General features: G+C 37.5%; 2 protein-coding genes across 9 annotated transcripts in view; one reads left to right on the plus strand and one right to left on the minus strand.

The window, feature by feature from the left end:
- LOC129739662 (serine/threonine-protein kinase Doa-like) overlaps window positions 1-16,048 on the minus strand; it is a 65,883-nt gene that overhangs the window by 26,013 nt on the left and 23,822 nt on the right. Inside the window, exons 1-2 of one of the 8 annotated variants that reach the window (XM_055731146.1) lie at window positions 13,036-13,590; window positions 2,251-3,053 (exon numbers count right to left, since the gene is read on the minus strand). The exons of 6 other annotated variants lie outside the window; for them this stretch is intronic. In XM_055731146.1, the coding sequence (XP_055587121.1) occupies window positions 2,251-2,432 (182 nt within the window). In that variant the 5' untranslated portion in view covers window positions 2,433-3,053; window positions 13,036-13,590. Of the gene's footprint in view, window positions 1-2,250; window positions 3,702-13,035; window positions 13,591-16,048 lie in introns of those variants that run through there. One more of the 8 variants, XM_055731147.1, reaches the window with a different exon arrangement.
- Window positions 1-16,048, plus strand: part of LOC129739663 (40S ribosomal protein SA) — a 243,595-nt gene that overhangs the window by 13,079 nt on the left and 214,468 nt on the right. The window lies entirely within an intron of this gene.

A 16,048-nucleotide genomic window follows, 5' to 3' on the forward strand; every position in this document is an offset into this window, starting at 1 on the left:
ATTTTTCACACAATAAACCGTCAAAATTGTAAAAGTCACACCGAATTATTTTGAAAATAGGAATGGAAAGTTGACGTAATTTGGCACATTTTTGCATTTTTAGGTTGTCAAAATACGAAGAACAGAACTATTGACGAATTTTCAGATATATCTGTTTTTCGAAGTTTTTGTCAATTTGCAATTTCTCAGATTTTCTTGCACGAAAATTCAGCTTTGCAGTGGATTTTTGAGACTTCCGCAATAAATTTATATTAATCAGAAAGCCAGTTTAATACCGATTCTAGTGATTACACAAACACTGCAATACTTAAAAAAAATATGATTCTGGTGGTCATGATCTTAAAAAATGAAAAAAAAATCCTTATGTGCAACGTATAATTTTTAAACCATTATTGAGATTTAGTTTTATGTTACGACCGGATGTTGTTCATTAAATATTTTTGGCTTTTTCGGTCTTTTTAGTATACCAAACAACTTTTTTTTTGAAATACCCGACGTTTCGACCAGTTTTGGTGGTCTTTTTCAAGGGAACTAGAAATTTATTATTGTATTACAAAATCAACAAGCTGATAAGTGAGTTACACGCAACATAATTTACTAATTAACAACGCTCCGAAACAAATTTGTAAAACAACAATAAATTTATAGTTCCCTTGAAAAAGACCACCAAAACTGGTCGAAACGTCGGGTATTTCAAAACAAAGTTGTTTGATATACTATGAAGATCAAAAAGGCAAAAATATTTAATAATTTCATCTTTTCTGCATCTTAAGCTTAAGCTTTCAGCTTTTTTGGATCTTAAGTGATTTTTTTAAAGCATTCCCTAGCTGATTTGCAGTCTTTCTCTTTTCGAAGCATGTTTTTTGGGATTTTTTTTTCTTAGACCTTGAATAATAGAAAATTGAAGTGTTGTAGCTGAACATTGTCTGACAACCATATTTGAGTTACATTACGTGGTTTCCAAAACTATGAATTTTGTAAAAATCGGTTGGGAAACGAGAGAGATATATTGGTTTCAGTCAGGAGTGCCAAATTGACACTCCAGGGACTGTAACGGGTAAAAATTTCAGCGACGGAAAATTGTCTATTTGAAAATTCTCGCTTTGGAAACCTAAAATATTATAACTCTTGGAATTTTTCACCAATTTTATAAACTTTCGTAATTTGGAAGCATATGGAACAAGCATCACTAATTCATAATAAAAATTTGTTTGAAGTTGACTGTTTTCCGTTTCAAGTATATTTTAATCTTTTTAGATTATTTTTCAGTAAGCCAAACCAGGCCATAAAAAATGCAAATTAAGCTTTCTTGTTTCAAAATATGAAAGTTCTGGGAAAATTTGAGCATAATCCGTTTTCCGGTGATAATTTAATTATCAGTATTCAAAATTTATTAAAAAAGGACCAAACATTGAGGAAATTGTCATAAATTTCGTAGGTGTCAAAATTCTCGAAGCTATGCTGTCGAAACTGTCAACAAAAGCAGGGGTGTTGTTTTCGACTGCCATTCACACGGACCTGATTCCTCACAGTCAGGAAGTTTTTTTTCAATGTTTGTGTGTACACAAACAATCGAACGACGCAATCAGCGAGGCGATAGTGTATTTCACTTGTTCTCGCGTCCGCGTAAGTAAAACCCCGTTCCTAATATAATTTCCGTCTGAAAATAGCACACACTTTTCTCGTCGTTGTTGTTGCTTGCTTGCTACTGCATCTGCATCTCGCATTGCACTGCATTGGTAGTGTAAACAACAAATCTTCCGCGTTTAATGAAAGATTATAATGGTGTTTTTTCTTCGTTTTTTCTCTCTACACATGTTTTGAAAACATGGGTTGCACACACTGGAGGTTAACTCAAGTTTTTTTTTAAATTTCGTCTAGCTAGCTTGTCTAACTATTTATTTTTCATTTTTTTCGGAGTGTAGGGTCGACAAGTTTCACCTTGCGAGGACGCTTTTTCCTAAACTGTGTCACCACCAAGTCGGTTTTGCCAAAAATAATCCGCGATCACGATCGCGGTTTTACGATTTTTACGCATTTTCACCACGCCGACTACCGATTGCAATTTTTCTTCCTTTCACCGATTACGAGAGATTACCCAACACACTTTTTCTTCATCGAACCACTGCCAAGGCACTTGATTTAGTCCAAATTTGGATTTTCGAAGTTCCACAACCCCCCTAAACACTCAAAGGCTTCCATAATTTCTCGAAGTTTCACCGGAAGTCGGTTCCGGAATCCGGGTCGTACCGAAACTGTGACCTCTTGTCGAGCTTTTCGCTGGGATTGCGCCGAAACCGCTGCAGGATGCTGTTGCAGCTATCGGACAGTAGCTGCGTGACACTGGACGTATTGCTGCGGACGTATCTGCGTCGACTCGGTGCCGTCACAATGACGGTCGCCCCCGAGGACCCGCCGCCGAGATCGGCCATTGTTGCGGTTGTCGTGTATTGTTACAGGCCTCGGCCAATCCGAAGTCGACGACGACAACAGAGTTCAACAGACAGCAGCAGGATTGCAGGCACCAGTTCGTTGATCGCGCGCGATCTTTTTTTTGGAAACGTCGTCGCAGACGCAGTCAGTCGGAAAAACAGCTGAGTTAACTGCAATGCGATCGACCGATCTTCGGTCGGACCGACCGCGATCAATGCGATCCGATCTTGATGGGAGGTAAACAATGCCGCCTCTCAAAGACAGACGACGTCAACACGAGCAAGAGATAGAGAGAGAGAGTTCACCGAAAAGTTCACCAGAGTTGAGTTTTTCCGCGTTCGTTTTTGTTTCGTCGTTCTTGACACACTCAAACTACCGAACAGGATGCTCAAAGCGGTTTTTCACCACGCTTCGCTGTGGTGAATTCGGGAAGTTTTCCACACTACCACAGACAAACACGTTCAACTTTGACAGCGATGAAAAATGGATATTCTCCACCGTCTCTCTGCGCTTTTCCTCTTTCACTTATTGACGACGATGATAATAACAATAATAATAATAATGGTTCACTACCGTTTCACGGCGTTAAATATTTCACCGACGACTCTGTGAATCCGAAACTGCCCACACAATCCGAGGAGGATTTAGAATTATTATGATCTTCCCCAACGAAGGAAGAAGTTTGTTTTTGTCTTTGGTCGTCCAAAGCCAACAAAAGAGAATAATTGTGCGATTTAAATTAAAATCCGAATCATTTCCACCATTAAAACCCGAGAACGAGAAAGTCCCACTACAGCACGCCCGTGTTGGTAGTAAAAATCAGTGGGATTGTTATTATTTTTATTTTCTACCACCCCGTCCGCAAATAGTTGACGGAAGAAGATGGTTTTGTGATTGCAAATCCATCCTGCCTGATTGTTGAAAAAAGATAAAATTTGTTGTGTGAGGATTCGACATCGAGGAAGCAGAATTATTTGACAGTTGGCAAATTGAACTTCAAGGTTTTGGCGCTGGGTTGTGTAAATACAATCTCATTCACATTGTTACATGAGGTTAAAACATTAATTTCGTTCACTGCCAAGAGCAAGGAAGAAAACTGGACCAATTAGCTCATTCGTTTTAATGAGAACTGTTTGTAGTATATTCGAATCTAGAGAAAGTATAGACAATCTAATCAGGAACTTTGAAAAGTTCTTTTAAGATCTTTATGAAGTCTCTTGAGATTCTCCTGAGGAACTCTAGTGAGTCCCCTCAGGAACTCTAGTGAGACCCCTCAGGAACTCTAGTGAGTCCCCTCAGGAACTCTAGTGAGTCCCCTCAGGAACTCTAGTGAGTCCCCTCAGGAACTCTAGTGAGTCCCCTCAGGAACTCTAGTGAGTCCCCTCAGGAACTCTAGTGAGTCCCCTCAGGAACTCTAGTGAGTCCCCTCAGTTGCAAAAAAAACCCTCTCTTATGTTATTCAGCAAGAATTTACAAGACAATTCCAACTAGAATAAGTGCTAACAAACCGTCTTAAGCTAGTACAAGGGAAAATCGTGTTTAAACCCCAAGAAAAACTGATAAGATGGGTGAAAACATTGTTGTTTTGCTTAATTTTTTTCCACCAAAACATTTTCAGCTTTTTCTGTTGGTCGAAAGGTTGGAACGTTGTTATTAACCAGATATTTTTGAGGTTCTGAAAAAAAAATCAAATAAATCATTTCAACGTTTCCGGTGCGTCCCATAAATTTAAGCGGATACTTTCCAGTCCAATTTTAATTACCAAACAACGTAACGAGTGTGCCGGACGGGCATACACCTGTAGAAGGTGGCAAGTTCGTCGAACCGATCTAGTCGAGCTAGTCCCTCCCAAAATGGGTTGGTACTAAGGAATCACCTCGACACTGACAGTCAGAGAAGGTGTCACAACAAATTTAGTCAACAACTTTCCTTATCACACCACGGCTTGTTGTCCAGATATAGAAATGGTTTAACAACCCAAAGTCAAATCGGCAGTTGATTACGTTACCTAGGTTTTGCTGACAGACGTGCTTTGAGGGGAGAATACAAATCTGTCCCTAGTTAGTTGCTAAATAAAATCCGGATTCGATGTTGAACCGGACGGACAGCAGCCGCCATAATTATTCAATTCGCACAAACTTGTTTGGCGAAGTGACTCTTCGGTCGGATAGAGTCAAACACCTTAGAGAGGAAACTAAGCTGTTAACCAAAATTGGCCGGTTTGTTTATGTTCGCAAATCAAATGCGAAAGGTTTGGGTGTCAGATTTTTTATGCTCTAACTTCCTCTAAAATTCTGTAAACTTTTATGCATTTTAAAGGTAAAGCGAAATGGACACCGAAGAAAAGGAGAGGAATTAATTTTGAGGATGTAACGCTCATGTTTTAACTTTTTTATGACCGTAAAATTTGGCGGTCATTTCCCGTATTAATTTTCCCGAACGCAACATTTGGTTTATTGTCGGTAGGGTAGAGGCACCATGTTCCTAAAATTTCCCAATTTTTTGTTCTAAAAGTGAAATTTCTTCGGTTTTTTAGAATTTTATTAAATTTTCTATACAACGCTATTTTATATTTTTCTTTTTTTTTCGGAGTTTGACAAGTTATTACTGAATCAAAATCCAATCGTCCACTCTAGGGTCTAAATTTAGCACTACTTTGCTTGGTTCAAAAGTGCTAAATGGGGTGCGAAACAGTTTTTTAGCGCGCCTTCTTTTTACCGCCTCAACCAATAATAGAGTTAATCTCGTTGGACGCGTGAATTCACTCACCGGGTCACGCGGCGCTCAAATGATGAAATAGATCTTCTCTTTCGCTCGTTGCTGCTGCTGTCACTAAACCCCACTTTCGAAGTGCCGGCCTGACTGAACGCAAAGCGCGAAGGTCACAACAAGTCCCGCGACTGGGAACCAGGTGCTAGCCGCCAATATGACGTCTCGATTGCACCCGACTGTTAATTATAGACTCTCTCTGTCAATAGGTTATGTTTTTGTTCAAAACGCAGAGACCCATAATTTTTCAGGCTGGCTTTGCCGGGTGACAGCGATTTGTTGTGGCTGTCGCCTCGAGGCTCAATAATTGTAGGCTTCTGATTGAGATGCTAGCCGGATCGTAGAAAATACGGAAGCAAATTCTGTTTGGTACAATTTACAGGATTAATGCAGGATTCGTCGCTTAGCCGCGATCTTAGATGATGTAGAAATCATGAAAGCTTCTTCTATGAGGCTGGAAGGCTTCCTCTAAGAACTGAGAAAAGCTCTTATGGAAGCTTCAAAAGGAAGGTCATAAAAGATTGGAAAGCTTTTAAAGATACTAAGAAAGGTTCTTCTAAAATATCAGAAAACTTCTTCTCAACGGTTAGAAACGTATTTCTAGAAACTGAAAAAAATCCTTTTTAGAAGTTAAGGAAGCCTTTTTAGAAGCTGAGAAAGGATTTTCTAGAAGTTTAGAAAGATTCTCATGAACTTAAAATAGCTTTTTCAGAACCTTGGAAAGTTTTATTCAGAAATTGGAAAAAGATTTCATGATAGCCTTAAAATGCTTCATATAAAAATTGAAAGAACTAAGTATATGAAGCTTCTCTAGAAGCTAGGGAAGCTTCTCCTAGAAACAAAAAAAGCTTCTTTAAGAAGCTTAAAAAGCTATTAACAGAAGCTGCCTATTTAGTTTAGACAGCTACTTTTAAAAACTTGAAAAGCATCTTCTAGAAGCTCGGATAACTTCTTGAAGAAAGTAAAGAAAACTCTTGAAAGCTTTAGAAGCTAGAATATTTCTTCTTTAAGCCTAAAAAGCTTTTTCTTGAAGCCTGCAAAGTTTTTCTTCGAAGCTTTTGTAGAAGCTTCGGAAGTTTCTTGCAAAAGTTAAGCAAGCTTCTTCTAGAAAAATTTAACAAATAAATTCTTTAAAAATTCTAGAAGAAAATAAAGCATTTTTCAAGGAGTTATAAAAAAAGTTCTGAAACTTAATAAAAATGGAAATATCCGAAAAAATAAAATTCCACAGAAAAAAAAATAAAAAAATAAAAAAAATCGACTCAGCTTCCGAAGCTTCTACATAAGCTTCGAAAAAAAACTTTGCAGGCTTCAAGAAAAAGCTTTTTAGGCTTAAAGAAGAAATATTCTAGCTTCTAAAGCTTTCAAGAATTCTCTTTAGTTTCTTCAAGAAGTTATCCGAGCTTCTAGAAGATGCTTTTCAAGTTTTTAAAAATAGCTGTCTAAAATAAATAAGCTTCCGTAAGAAGCTTCTTAAGCTTCTATAAAAAGCTTCCTAAGCTTCCTAAGCTTCGATAAGAAGCTTCTAAGCTTCTATAAGAAGCTTTCTTAGCTTCTATAAGAAGCTTTCTTAGCTTCTTTAAGAAGCTTTCTAAGCTTCTATAAGAAGCTTTCTAAGCTTCGATAAGAAGCTTTCTTAGCTTCTATAAGCTTCTATAAGAAGCTTTCTTAGCTTCTATAAGAAGCTGTCTAAGCTTCTACAAGAAGCTTCCTAAGCTTCTATAAGAAGCTTTCTAAGCTTCTATAAAAAGTTTTTATAGCTTCTATAAAAAGCTTTTGAAGCATCTATAAAAAGCTTTTAAAGCTTCTATAAAAATTTAAAAAATATTAAAAAAATAAAATTCCACAGAAAAAAATAAAAGAAAATAAAAAAAAAACAAAATAAACGAAAAAAAAAAATAGAAAACAAAATAGAAAACAAAAAAAAAAATAAAATAACGAAAAACTAAAAACAAATTTAAAAAATATTAAAATTAATAAAAAAATAAAAAAGAATAAACAAAATAAACAAAAATAAAAATAAGAAGGTTTGAAGGTTTTTCCTACAAGCTTAAAAAATAATTATATGGAAGCTAAGAAAGCTTGATATAGAAGCTTAGAAAGCTTTATACAGAAGCTTCTTGTAGTAGCTTAGAAAGTTTTTTTTTGAAAACTTAGATAGCGATTTTCGGAAGCTTAAAAATCTTCTAGAAGCATACTAAGCTTGTCACAGAAGCTTACAAAGCTTTTTGCAAAAGCTCGTTAAGCTTCTCACATAAGCTTTTTCAGAAGCTAAGAAGCTTTTTTCAGAAACAAAAAGTTTCTTATAGAAGCTTGGAAAGAGGGAACATTTTTTTCTAGTTTAAACTTCCAGGAAGTAAGAATTTTTCTACTCGGAGCCTAGAAAGCTTATAATTGAAGCTTACAAGCTTCTTTCACATACCAATAAAAATTCTCGTTGAATCATTTTCTAGGAGTTCATAAACCTGTTTTGAAGCTTTTTAACCTTTTTAAGCTTTTTATGAATCAAGATAGCCTCTTCTAGAAGATCAGGGAGCTTTCTCTGAAGCTTGGAAAGTTTTTTTTAATTCAAATTGAGAAAGCTTTTTCTGGAAGCTTAAAATATCTTTGAGCTAAGAAAGCATTTTCTTGAAGATTAGAATGTTTTCAAAGCTGTCACTAAGAGTTTGTAAAGCTTCTTTCAGGTCCTTGAAAAGTTTTTTTTAGAAGTTTGAAAAAAGTGGATAGCTAAATTTTAACAGACCTTATGTCATTCTTTCGAAATTTTAATTGAATTTTTCCAAGACTTTTATCAAAACTTGAAATCCTGATTTAAATTCTTCAAAATTCCCTTAATCTAAGCGACTTAAATTCATTCAATGAAACTTGTCGTTCAGTTTAGTCTGATGGGCTAGCCGACAACGCACGTTAATTGCTATTTCAAAATTTTGCAACCCGAATGCGCCAAGTTTGAAACACAAAGAAACTTGTTCAAGCCAAGTCAGCCAAGCCGGATGTAAACGCCCCGCAACCTCGACTAAGACGACGACGAGTGTTAATCGGAATCTTGGCTCCTGGCCCGGGAGGCACCTTTATGGCGATGGTTTTTTTTCCTCTATTTTAACCAGTTTAATTCCGGACCAGGGCGCGGTGTAAATCGCAAATGTTCGAGATTCTCAAGTGTTACGCACGAGGATCTACGTCGAATCGTCGGCACTGCCGCCGTTGACCCCCGTCACCGATAAAATTCACGGCCCATCATCATCTTCATCATCGGTATCATAATCATTTGCTCCTCTAGTAGAGTCTCGGTACAGATCCCTATAAAAATCCGACTTCCGTCTCAAGTGGCTAGTGATGAGAGGAGCTGTGGAAGAATGTGGGAATCAAAATACTACGCCATGAACCGATTTGCGTCGATTGGTGGTAGCAGCTTGTCGTAGGTTTTTTTTTTCTCACTGTTACATCTGTTCGGTGTCGATTTTCTCGGTCATTCTACATTTTTTTCTAAACTTTTTTTTCCCTTGCGCCAATCTACTTCTGAGGAAAGCAAAACATTCTAAGGCCAATGTCACCGCGAGAGAGAGTGAGGTGCAATCTTATGGTGCTTCCGAATTTTCCCCCCAGACCATTAAATAGATCCGATGAAGACATCCCACCAAGTCAAGTGATGATGATAATGTTGTTGGTGATGATGATGAGCAGAAAAATTCCCAGTGGGGAAAGAAGGTTAGAAAAAACCACTTCCCACTATTTCCTGGATCGGAAAACGGGTTAAATACGCAGGTAAATTGGAAGAAGTTAATAATAACTTTGGAGAAAACCCTGTCAGAAATCTATCTTAAAAGTATGAAGTAACCTTCCAAATGTTTGAAGATCACATTACGATTTAAATAAGTACATTCAAAGTTCACATTTAACTTGGAAAATGACATCCGAGATAGTTAAAACAAGTGTTCCTAGAGGTATGAATTTGAACGATTCTACGAAGTTCACAAAATACGTGTTTTTTTCCTGAACTTTTTAGTTTCATTGAGCACCTAATACATTGTGACTTCCAAGGGTTTTAGTTGGGGTGAAAATTGTTAAAAATAACTCTGGAAAATGTAGTCAACACGTCAAATTGAGTTCAATCAAGTCGAGATTCAAGTTCGGCCAAGTTGAGTCCGCTTGAACTACATTCGAGTAAATGCCAGTCAAAGCGACTTAAGTCGATTCAAATCGAGTCAAATAAAATAAAAACGAGTTTTCAATTGAATCAACACAAGTCAAGTAGACTAGAGTGAAAAAGGTCAACTCTACATAAGTCGAGTAATCTAGTCGATTCAAATCAAATCGAATCAATTCAAGTCGAGTTAATTCGAGTAAAGTCGAGTCAAGTCATCTGGTCGATTCATAAGTCGAGTTTCAAGTTGAATCGACTAGAGTGGAGTTAGGTCATGTCGAGTCGAGTTAAAGTCGAATTTCTAAGTTTCCAGTCAACTAGAGTGAAGTTTACTCGAGTCAAGTCGATAAGTCAAGGAAAATCGAATCGAGTTAAGTCGATTCATAAGTCGTTTCAAACTTCAAGTTGAATCAAATTAAGATGAATCGACTTAAGTGGAGTTAAGTCGATTCACAAGTCGTTTCAAACTTCAAGTTGAATCGAATCAAGTCGCATCGACTTAAGTGGAGTTAAGTCGAGTAAATTCGAGTAAATTGGAGTCAACTCAATACAAATCCAATCCAAATGAAGTCGTGTTTCAAGTACATCAAGTTATTGTAATTCGACTGGAGTGGAGTTAAGTCGAGTAGTCAAGTCATGTCGAGTCAAACAGAGTCACTTCGAGTTAAGTCGAGTCAAATCGAAATCAAATCTGAGCCATGTCGGATTCAATTCGAGACTAGTCAGACCGATTTAGTTATCGAGACAAACCGAGTGAGGTCGAGTCAAGTCGAATTTAGTTGAGTCAAATCGAATTAGGTAAATCTTATCAAGTCGAGTCTAGTCTGGTCAAGTAGAATTGAGGGTCGAATGGAGTCTAGTCAAGTCGAGTCAATCTTGTTAAATCGAATTGAAGTCGAGTTAAGACGAGGCAAGGTCATGTGTCTAGTCAAGTCAAACAAGTCGAGTCGAGTCAAGTTGAGTCGAGATTAAAGTCAAGTCGAATTGAATATGGAATCAAATCGAGTTCAATCTAGTCAATTAAAATCGAAGGTCGAGTCCATTTCAGTCGAAAAACGAATCAAATCGAGTTCCAAGTGGAGTAAATCGAGGCTAGAAGTTAAGTCACGTTAAGTTGAGTAAAAGTTCACTTGAATCAAGACAAGTCAACTAAAGTGAAGTTAACTCGACTCAAGTCGATTAGTCAAGACAAATCGAATCAAGTCGAGTCAAGTCGAGTTAAGTCGATTTAGGTCGTAGTTAAGTCAAACGAAATCGAGTTTCCAAGTACTTCAAGTTATGTCAAGTCGACTAGAGTGGAGTTAAGTCGAGTAGTCAAGTCATGTCGAGTCAAACAGAGCAATTCGAGTTAAGTCGAGTCAAGTCGAAGTCAAATCTGAGCCATTTTGGATTCAATTCGACTCTATTAAGACCGATTTAGTAATCGAGACAAACCGAGTAAAGTCGAACCATGTCGAATCGAGGGTCGAATGAAGTTTAGTCAAATCGAGTCAATCTAGTTAAGTCGAATTGAGGTCGAGTTGAGACGAGTTAAGATCAAGTACAGTCTAGTCAAATCGAGCAAGTCGAGTCGAGTCAAGTTAATCGAAATTAACGTCAAGTCGAATTGAATATCGAATCAAAACGAATCCAGTCTAGTCTATTAAAATCGGAGGTCGAATCCAGTTCAGTCGAGAAACGAATCAAGTCGAGTAAGTCGAGGTGAGAAGTTGAGAAGTTAATTCGAGTGAAGTCGATTAGTTAGGAAAACTCGAATTAAGTCGAGTAAGGCCGAGTCAAGTCGAGATAAGTCGTAGTAAAGTCGTGTAGATTCGAGTCAATTCGATTTAAATGCAAGTCAAACGAAGTCGAGTTTTCAAGTACTTCAAGTTATGTCGAGTCGACTATAGTGGAGTTAAGTCGAGTAGCCAAATCACGTTGAGTCAAACAGAGCAATTCGAATTAAGTTTAGTTAAGTCGAGTCAAGTCGAAGTCGAATCTGAGCCATGTCGGATTTAATTTGAATCTAGTCAGACGTTAAGACGGGTTAAGGTCAAGTACAGTCTAGTCAAGTTTAATAAGGGGTCGAGATTGATCAAGCCAGGACTCAAATTAAGTCGAGTTGAGCAAATCGAGTCGAGTCGAGATTAAAGTCAAATCGAATTGAATTTCAAATCAAAACAAAGCCAGTCTAGTCAACTGCAATCCAAGGTCGAGTTCAGTTCAGTCGAGAAACGAATCAAATCGAGTCCCAAGTCGCGAAAATTGAGGCGAGAATCGAGTCAAGTCGAATTTAGTCGAGTCGAGAATCTAGTCAAGTAAAATCGAGAATCGATTCAAGGGGATTGAAGGGTCGAATTTCAGATTAGTCAGGGTCGAGTTAGGTACAATCGGGAATCGAATTAAGTCGAATAAAGTCGAATTTAAAGTTGAATCACCCCGTGGAAAGTCAAGTAGTCAACATGAATTGAATCAATTTTAGTCAAATCCTGTCCATTTGAAAAAGAAGTCTAGTCAAGTGAGTTTTATTCAGTCGATTTAAAATCCGGTCAAGTGAAGTCGAGTCAAGTCGTGTGAGAAGTTGACTAAAATGATGTTAAGTCGACTCAAGTCGAGTAGTTAAATCAAGTTTCAGCATGTCAAATCAAATACGTATCAATTTCATAGTTTTCCTCATAAAATTGATCTAAAAATTTCATTTGAAAAAAATTTGGACACTGCAATTATATTTCGATTTGAAAAAGTCTGTTATTGCTTCTATCTCCACCAGATTTCAGAAATCGGATTTAATTTATCACCAAAGTTCATACAATTCCAAAACGGTTTCTACCCAGCGGGAAAATAAATTATCCCAATCAAATCCGTCTGTAAACATTTTGGCCAAAGGTGAGCAGCGTCGTCGGCGTCAGGTGATGAAGTTTTCCCGAGATCCCTCACACATTCACGCACACACCGGCCGCCTCGGTCAAAAACTCCAATGACACACGGACGAAGATTCAACGGAAATTTTCATGAACCATTTCAACGATTCCGCGCGCATCTGCTGCCGGTTGCTGCTCGCATTTGAGTATCGTGGGAAAAATTCCCACTTAGTCGACGCGACGGCAGCGGCTTTTCAAACGAAGAGCGCGTCACCAAAACCAAAACAGTTTTTCCTACTTCGCCCATTTTTGTAAGATTAGTCGAATTTTAGCGTGGTTTGGGGGGTGGTTTTAGGTGCGGGTGAAATACTTTCGAGAATATACCAAAATTTTATTCCTTTCCTCAAACCAACGAACGACGCTGACGGTTTGAAGAAGGAACAAAGTGGTTTTCTGCTTAATATTTTCAAACCATCCATCGTGTCGTCTTCTAGCGTAAGTATTGTTCGCGGGCAGGGGGAAATTCGTTATGTCACTCACGCTACTCGCTGTTGCCGCCGTTTGGGATGGACGCGCACGTAGGATTTATTTTTAATTTGCGCAATTTTGTATTTTCGCCGCAGCAGCTAACGCAAGCGGCGACACATCCTTGGCTTTGGCAAAGGTGCAAATCCGAAGCTCGTAGCAGATAGGAAAAAAACCTCACGAGAATTTAAACTTTATATTCGTTTGGTAGGGTTAGGAATTCCCTAAGATCCCTTTAGGTGGAAAGGGGCATACAATTTCGCACAATTTTCCTCTTTTGTCGGTTTGGTATGAAAGCGTTGAGTTTGAAGGTCAAGAAAGTACCTGGTTATTGAGATTTGGAACACTAGAATAGTCAATCCCCGCAAATAATAACAGGAGCACGGCCGTGCAGCCGTAGGGTTCTCGGTTGACTGCTTTTCTCACAAACGGCTTTAGTTACACTTTAATTATACCGTTGATTTAATCCTTCCGACGACGATAGAAAAAAAAACTCGGACGGACGTCGGCGGAAGAGTTACAAATAGTAGAAGGAACGACAACAACAATTTACAAACACACAACACAGTTAAGAGTTATCACAGCGCTAGTTGACAGCATCCGTTGCATTTTCCCATATCCTCGACGAACTCGAAGGTGATGGTGAGATGGTTGATATTCAAAGGTGAATAGTTTGGACCAGCCAAACAATTCCTTTCGGGTAAACGATAGAATAAAAAAGGGAAGAAATCAAAGCACGACGTAGATAGAAGCAGTCGTCCTCCGAGAAAAAATTGTATATCTATCTGAAATAATGATGGCAAATTTTGTATTGAATGAAAAAGGGCGATCGACCGAGCAAACCGAGTTTGCGGACAAACCGAACGCGCGGTGGCCAACAGCCGAGAAAGCCGAAATGTAACTACCCTATTTATAAAACGGGGAATGGTGAAAAATCTGACTTTTCCGATTTTCACCTTCCAAGCCAGTTTGAGAACACCAGAAGACCAAATGGTCTACGGTAAAGGGACTTAACTTGGGATCCCCGGTTGATTGTCTTTGGAATTGAGCAAGACATTCCCAAAATACGTCCCGGTACGGTACCCTCGGAAAGCGCAAAAATATTCTGGCTTATGATGAGCGGCGGCATTTGAGCGCAGAGCTGAGCTCTACAGGCTTATGATGAACTACAACTAACCTTTTTTCCCAAAGGAAATGATCCTCGTGTGAGATCGCTGGTTCTCCCACGGCCGGTAGAAATGTGATCTTAACTTGTTTTCTCTTAAAATTTTCTCGCTTGCTCTCCGGGGTGTTTTTTAACTTTGAAACCAACACCAAGACACAAAGAACTTTTTTTTTGCGAGGTGCACTTCTGGGTCAAGGTGCAGCTAGGCCAGGACAAAATTTCCTCATCCCGTTTACCAAAAAAAAAAAAAATAATACAAACAAACAAAACTTTTCCGAGTTTTATTCGGAAATTTCTCAAAATACTTGAAACGATTTTAATGATGTAATTACTAACGGAAGATGTGATGACATCACAATTATCAAACAAAGTTGTTCTGGTGACATTTGGGAATCGGTTTAAGTGAGTAGAAAATAATTTTGGATTTTCACCACTTCAAAGCAACTGAATTCACAGACAATTGGGAGACAGACTGTATACTCTTTAGAAGTTTGGAGAAAAAACAAATTAAGTTAAAGTTGTCCACATATTGATAATTTCCTTGAGAAAGACCATCAGACTGGTCGAAACGTAGGGTTCAAAATAGGTTATTTATTCAGAATCGAAGACAAAAATAACAAAAATATACCATAAATTTTAAAAACTTTTTTTTTTTTTTGAAACGCCAACACTTAAGAAGGCTACGAATAGGTTTGCAATATTTCGTTTAAAGAAACTAACGCTTTAAAATAATTTTTAAGTTTGTGCTAAATTTTTAAATGTAAATCACTCTAGAAAGGTCTGTTTACAGTATCTGTGTCCAAATCTGATACAAGTCAACAGGGAGCACCCAAAACCAAAAAGGAAAAACGATACACACATCAAAACCAGCCAGAAGGGTATGACATTTACAGCTGCGGCGGCGATCTATCTGAGAGTTTAGCGAAAAATTAAAAGACAGAAAAAAAAACAGAAAAATGAATGACTGCTTCTAAATTTAACCCGAAGAAGCTGCTCGACGACGACATCCAAGTCAGCATCAGCGCCACCCATCTGGCAGGCAAAATGTTAGAGAAATGAATCAAAAAAGACTTTAAAGAAAAAATTGAACAACAAAAACATTAATCTCAAACACACGCGCGCGCTTTTAAAAAGAGAAGGAAAGAAACGATGATCGCGTCGTTGTCATAAACTGAAAATAAGCTTCCCCCCGTTTCGAGAAAAGGTAGTGAATTTTCCCACTGAGAAAAACTATCGTGGGAGAGAATGATGGTTTTTCTCACCACTTCTGCCTAGAACGATCGATTGAGATTGCTCGATCTAGCTAAGGGGTGATGTGAGGTGTAATTGGGTAAAGGATCGAGTTCGTGCTACTCAGCACCAGATGACGCTAGTTTAAGGTGTTTTAATCGTTAAACTTGGACTGTTGTAAAGCTGCAAATGCTGATTGAAGAATTTTTCGCAAGCTTCTTTTTATTTAAAAGGTTAACACGTCAAAGAAAGAATAGATACTAAAGATTCAATTTAGAACAAACCGATTCGAAGTTCAAAAAAAAAATTAAAAAAAAAACCCTTTACTCATTTGATTGAAAGAATAGATGAAAATACACGTTAAAATGAGAACGCTCGAAATTTGGTTTCAAACTAATTTTTTTTAAAGCAACTAAGTTTGATGACACTTGATTAATCGAGAAGCAAAATGACTATTTTAAAAAACCAGTTCTCTACTCGCTTTACACTTTAAAGCGAGAATTCAAAAATTTTGTTTCAAACTAACAAACTAACTTTTATGGCAACTGAGTTTACAATTAGTTATGAATATTTTAAAAAGAGTTTTGTGTTCATTTTTCCAAACAAATAGGTAAAAAAAAATTACACTTTGAGGTGAGAATGCTCAAAATATGGTTTAAAATTTGTTGACGATCCATTTAGAGTTTGATGTCACTTGGGTAATAAAAAGCACTTATAAATTGAGAGTATTCAGAGATCAGTTCTGTATTCATGTTGTAAAAAGTAAAAATAAAAATAAAACATAAAAAATTACGAGAAAATCTTTGAATTTAGTTTAAAATCAACCAAATTTCTTTATGGCAACTTAGTTTGAGATACTTGGCAATCATAAAGCAATGGTAATTTTTCAAAAGCAATTCTGAACTTATTCTGTTTAAATACACGTTAAAGTAAGAGTACTCT

This window comes from Uranotaenia lowii, chromosome 1 (assembly GCF_029784155.1).
Source record: "Uranotaenia lowii strain MFRU-FL chromosome 1, ASM2978415v1, whole genome shotgun sequence".
NCBI lineage: Eukaryota > Metazoa > Arthropoda > Insecta > Diptera > Culicidae > Uranotaenia > Uranotaenia lowii.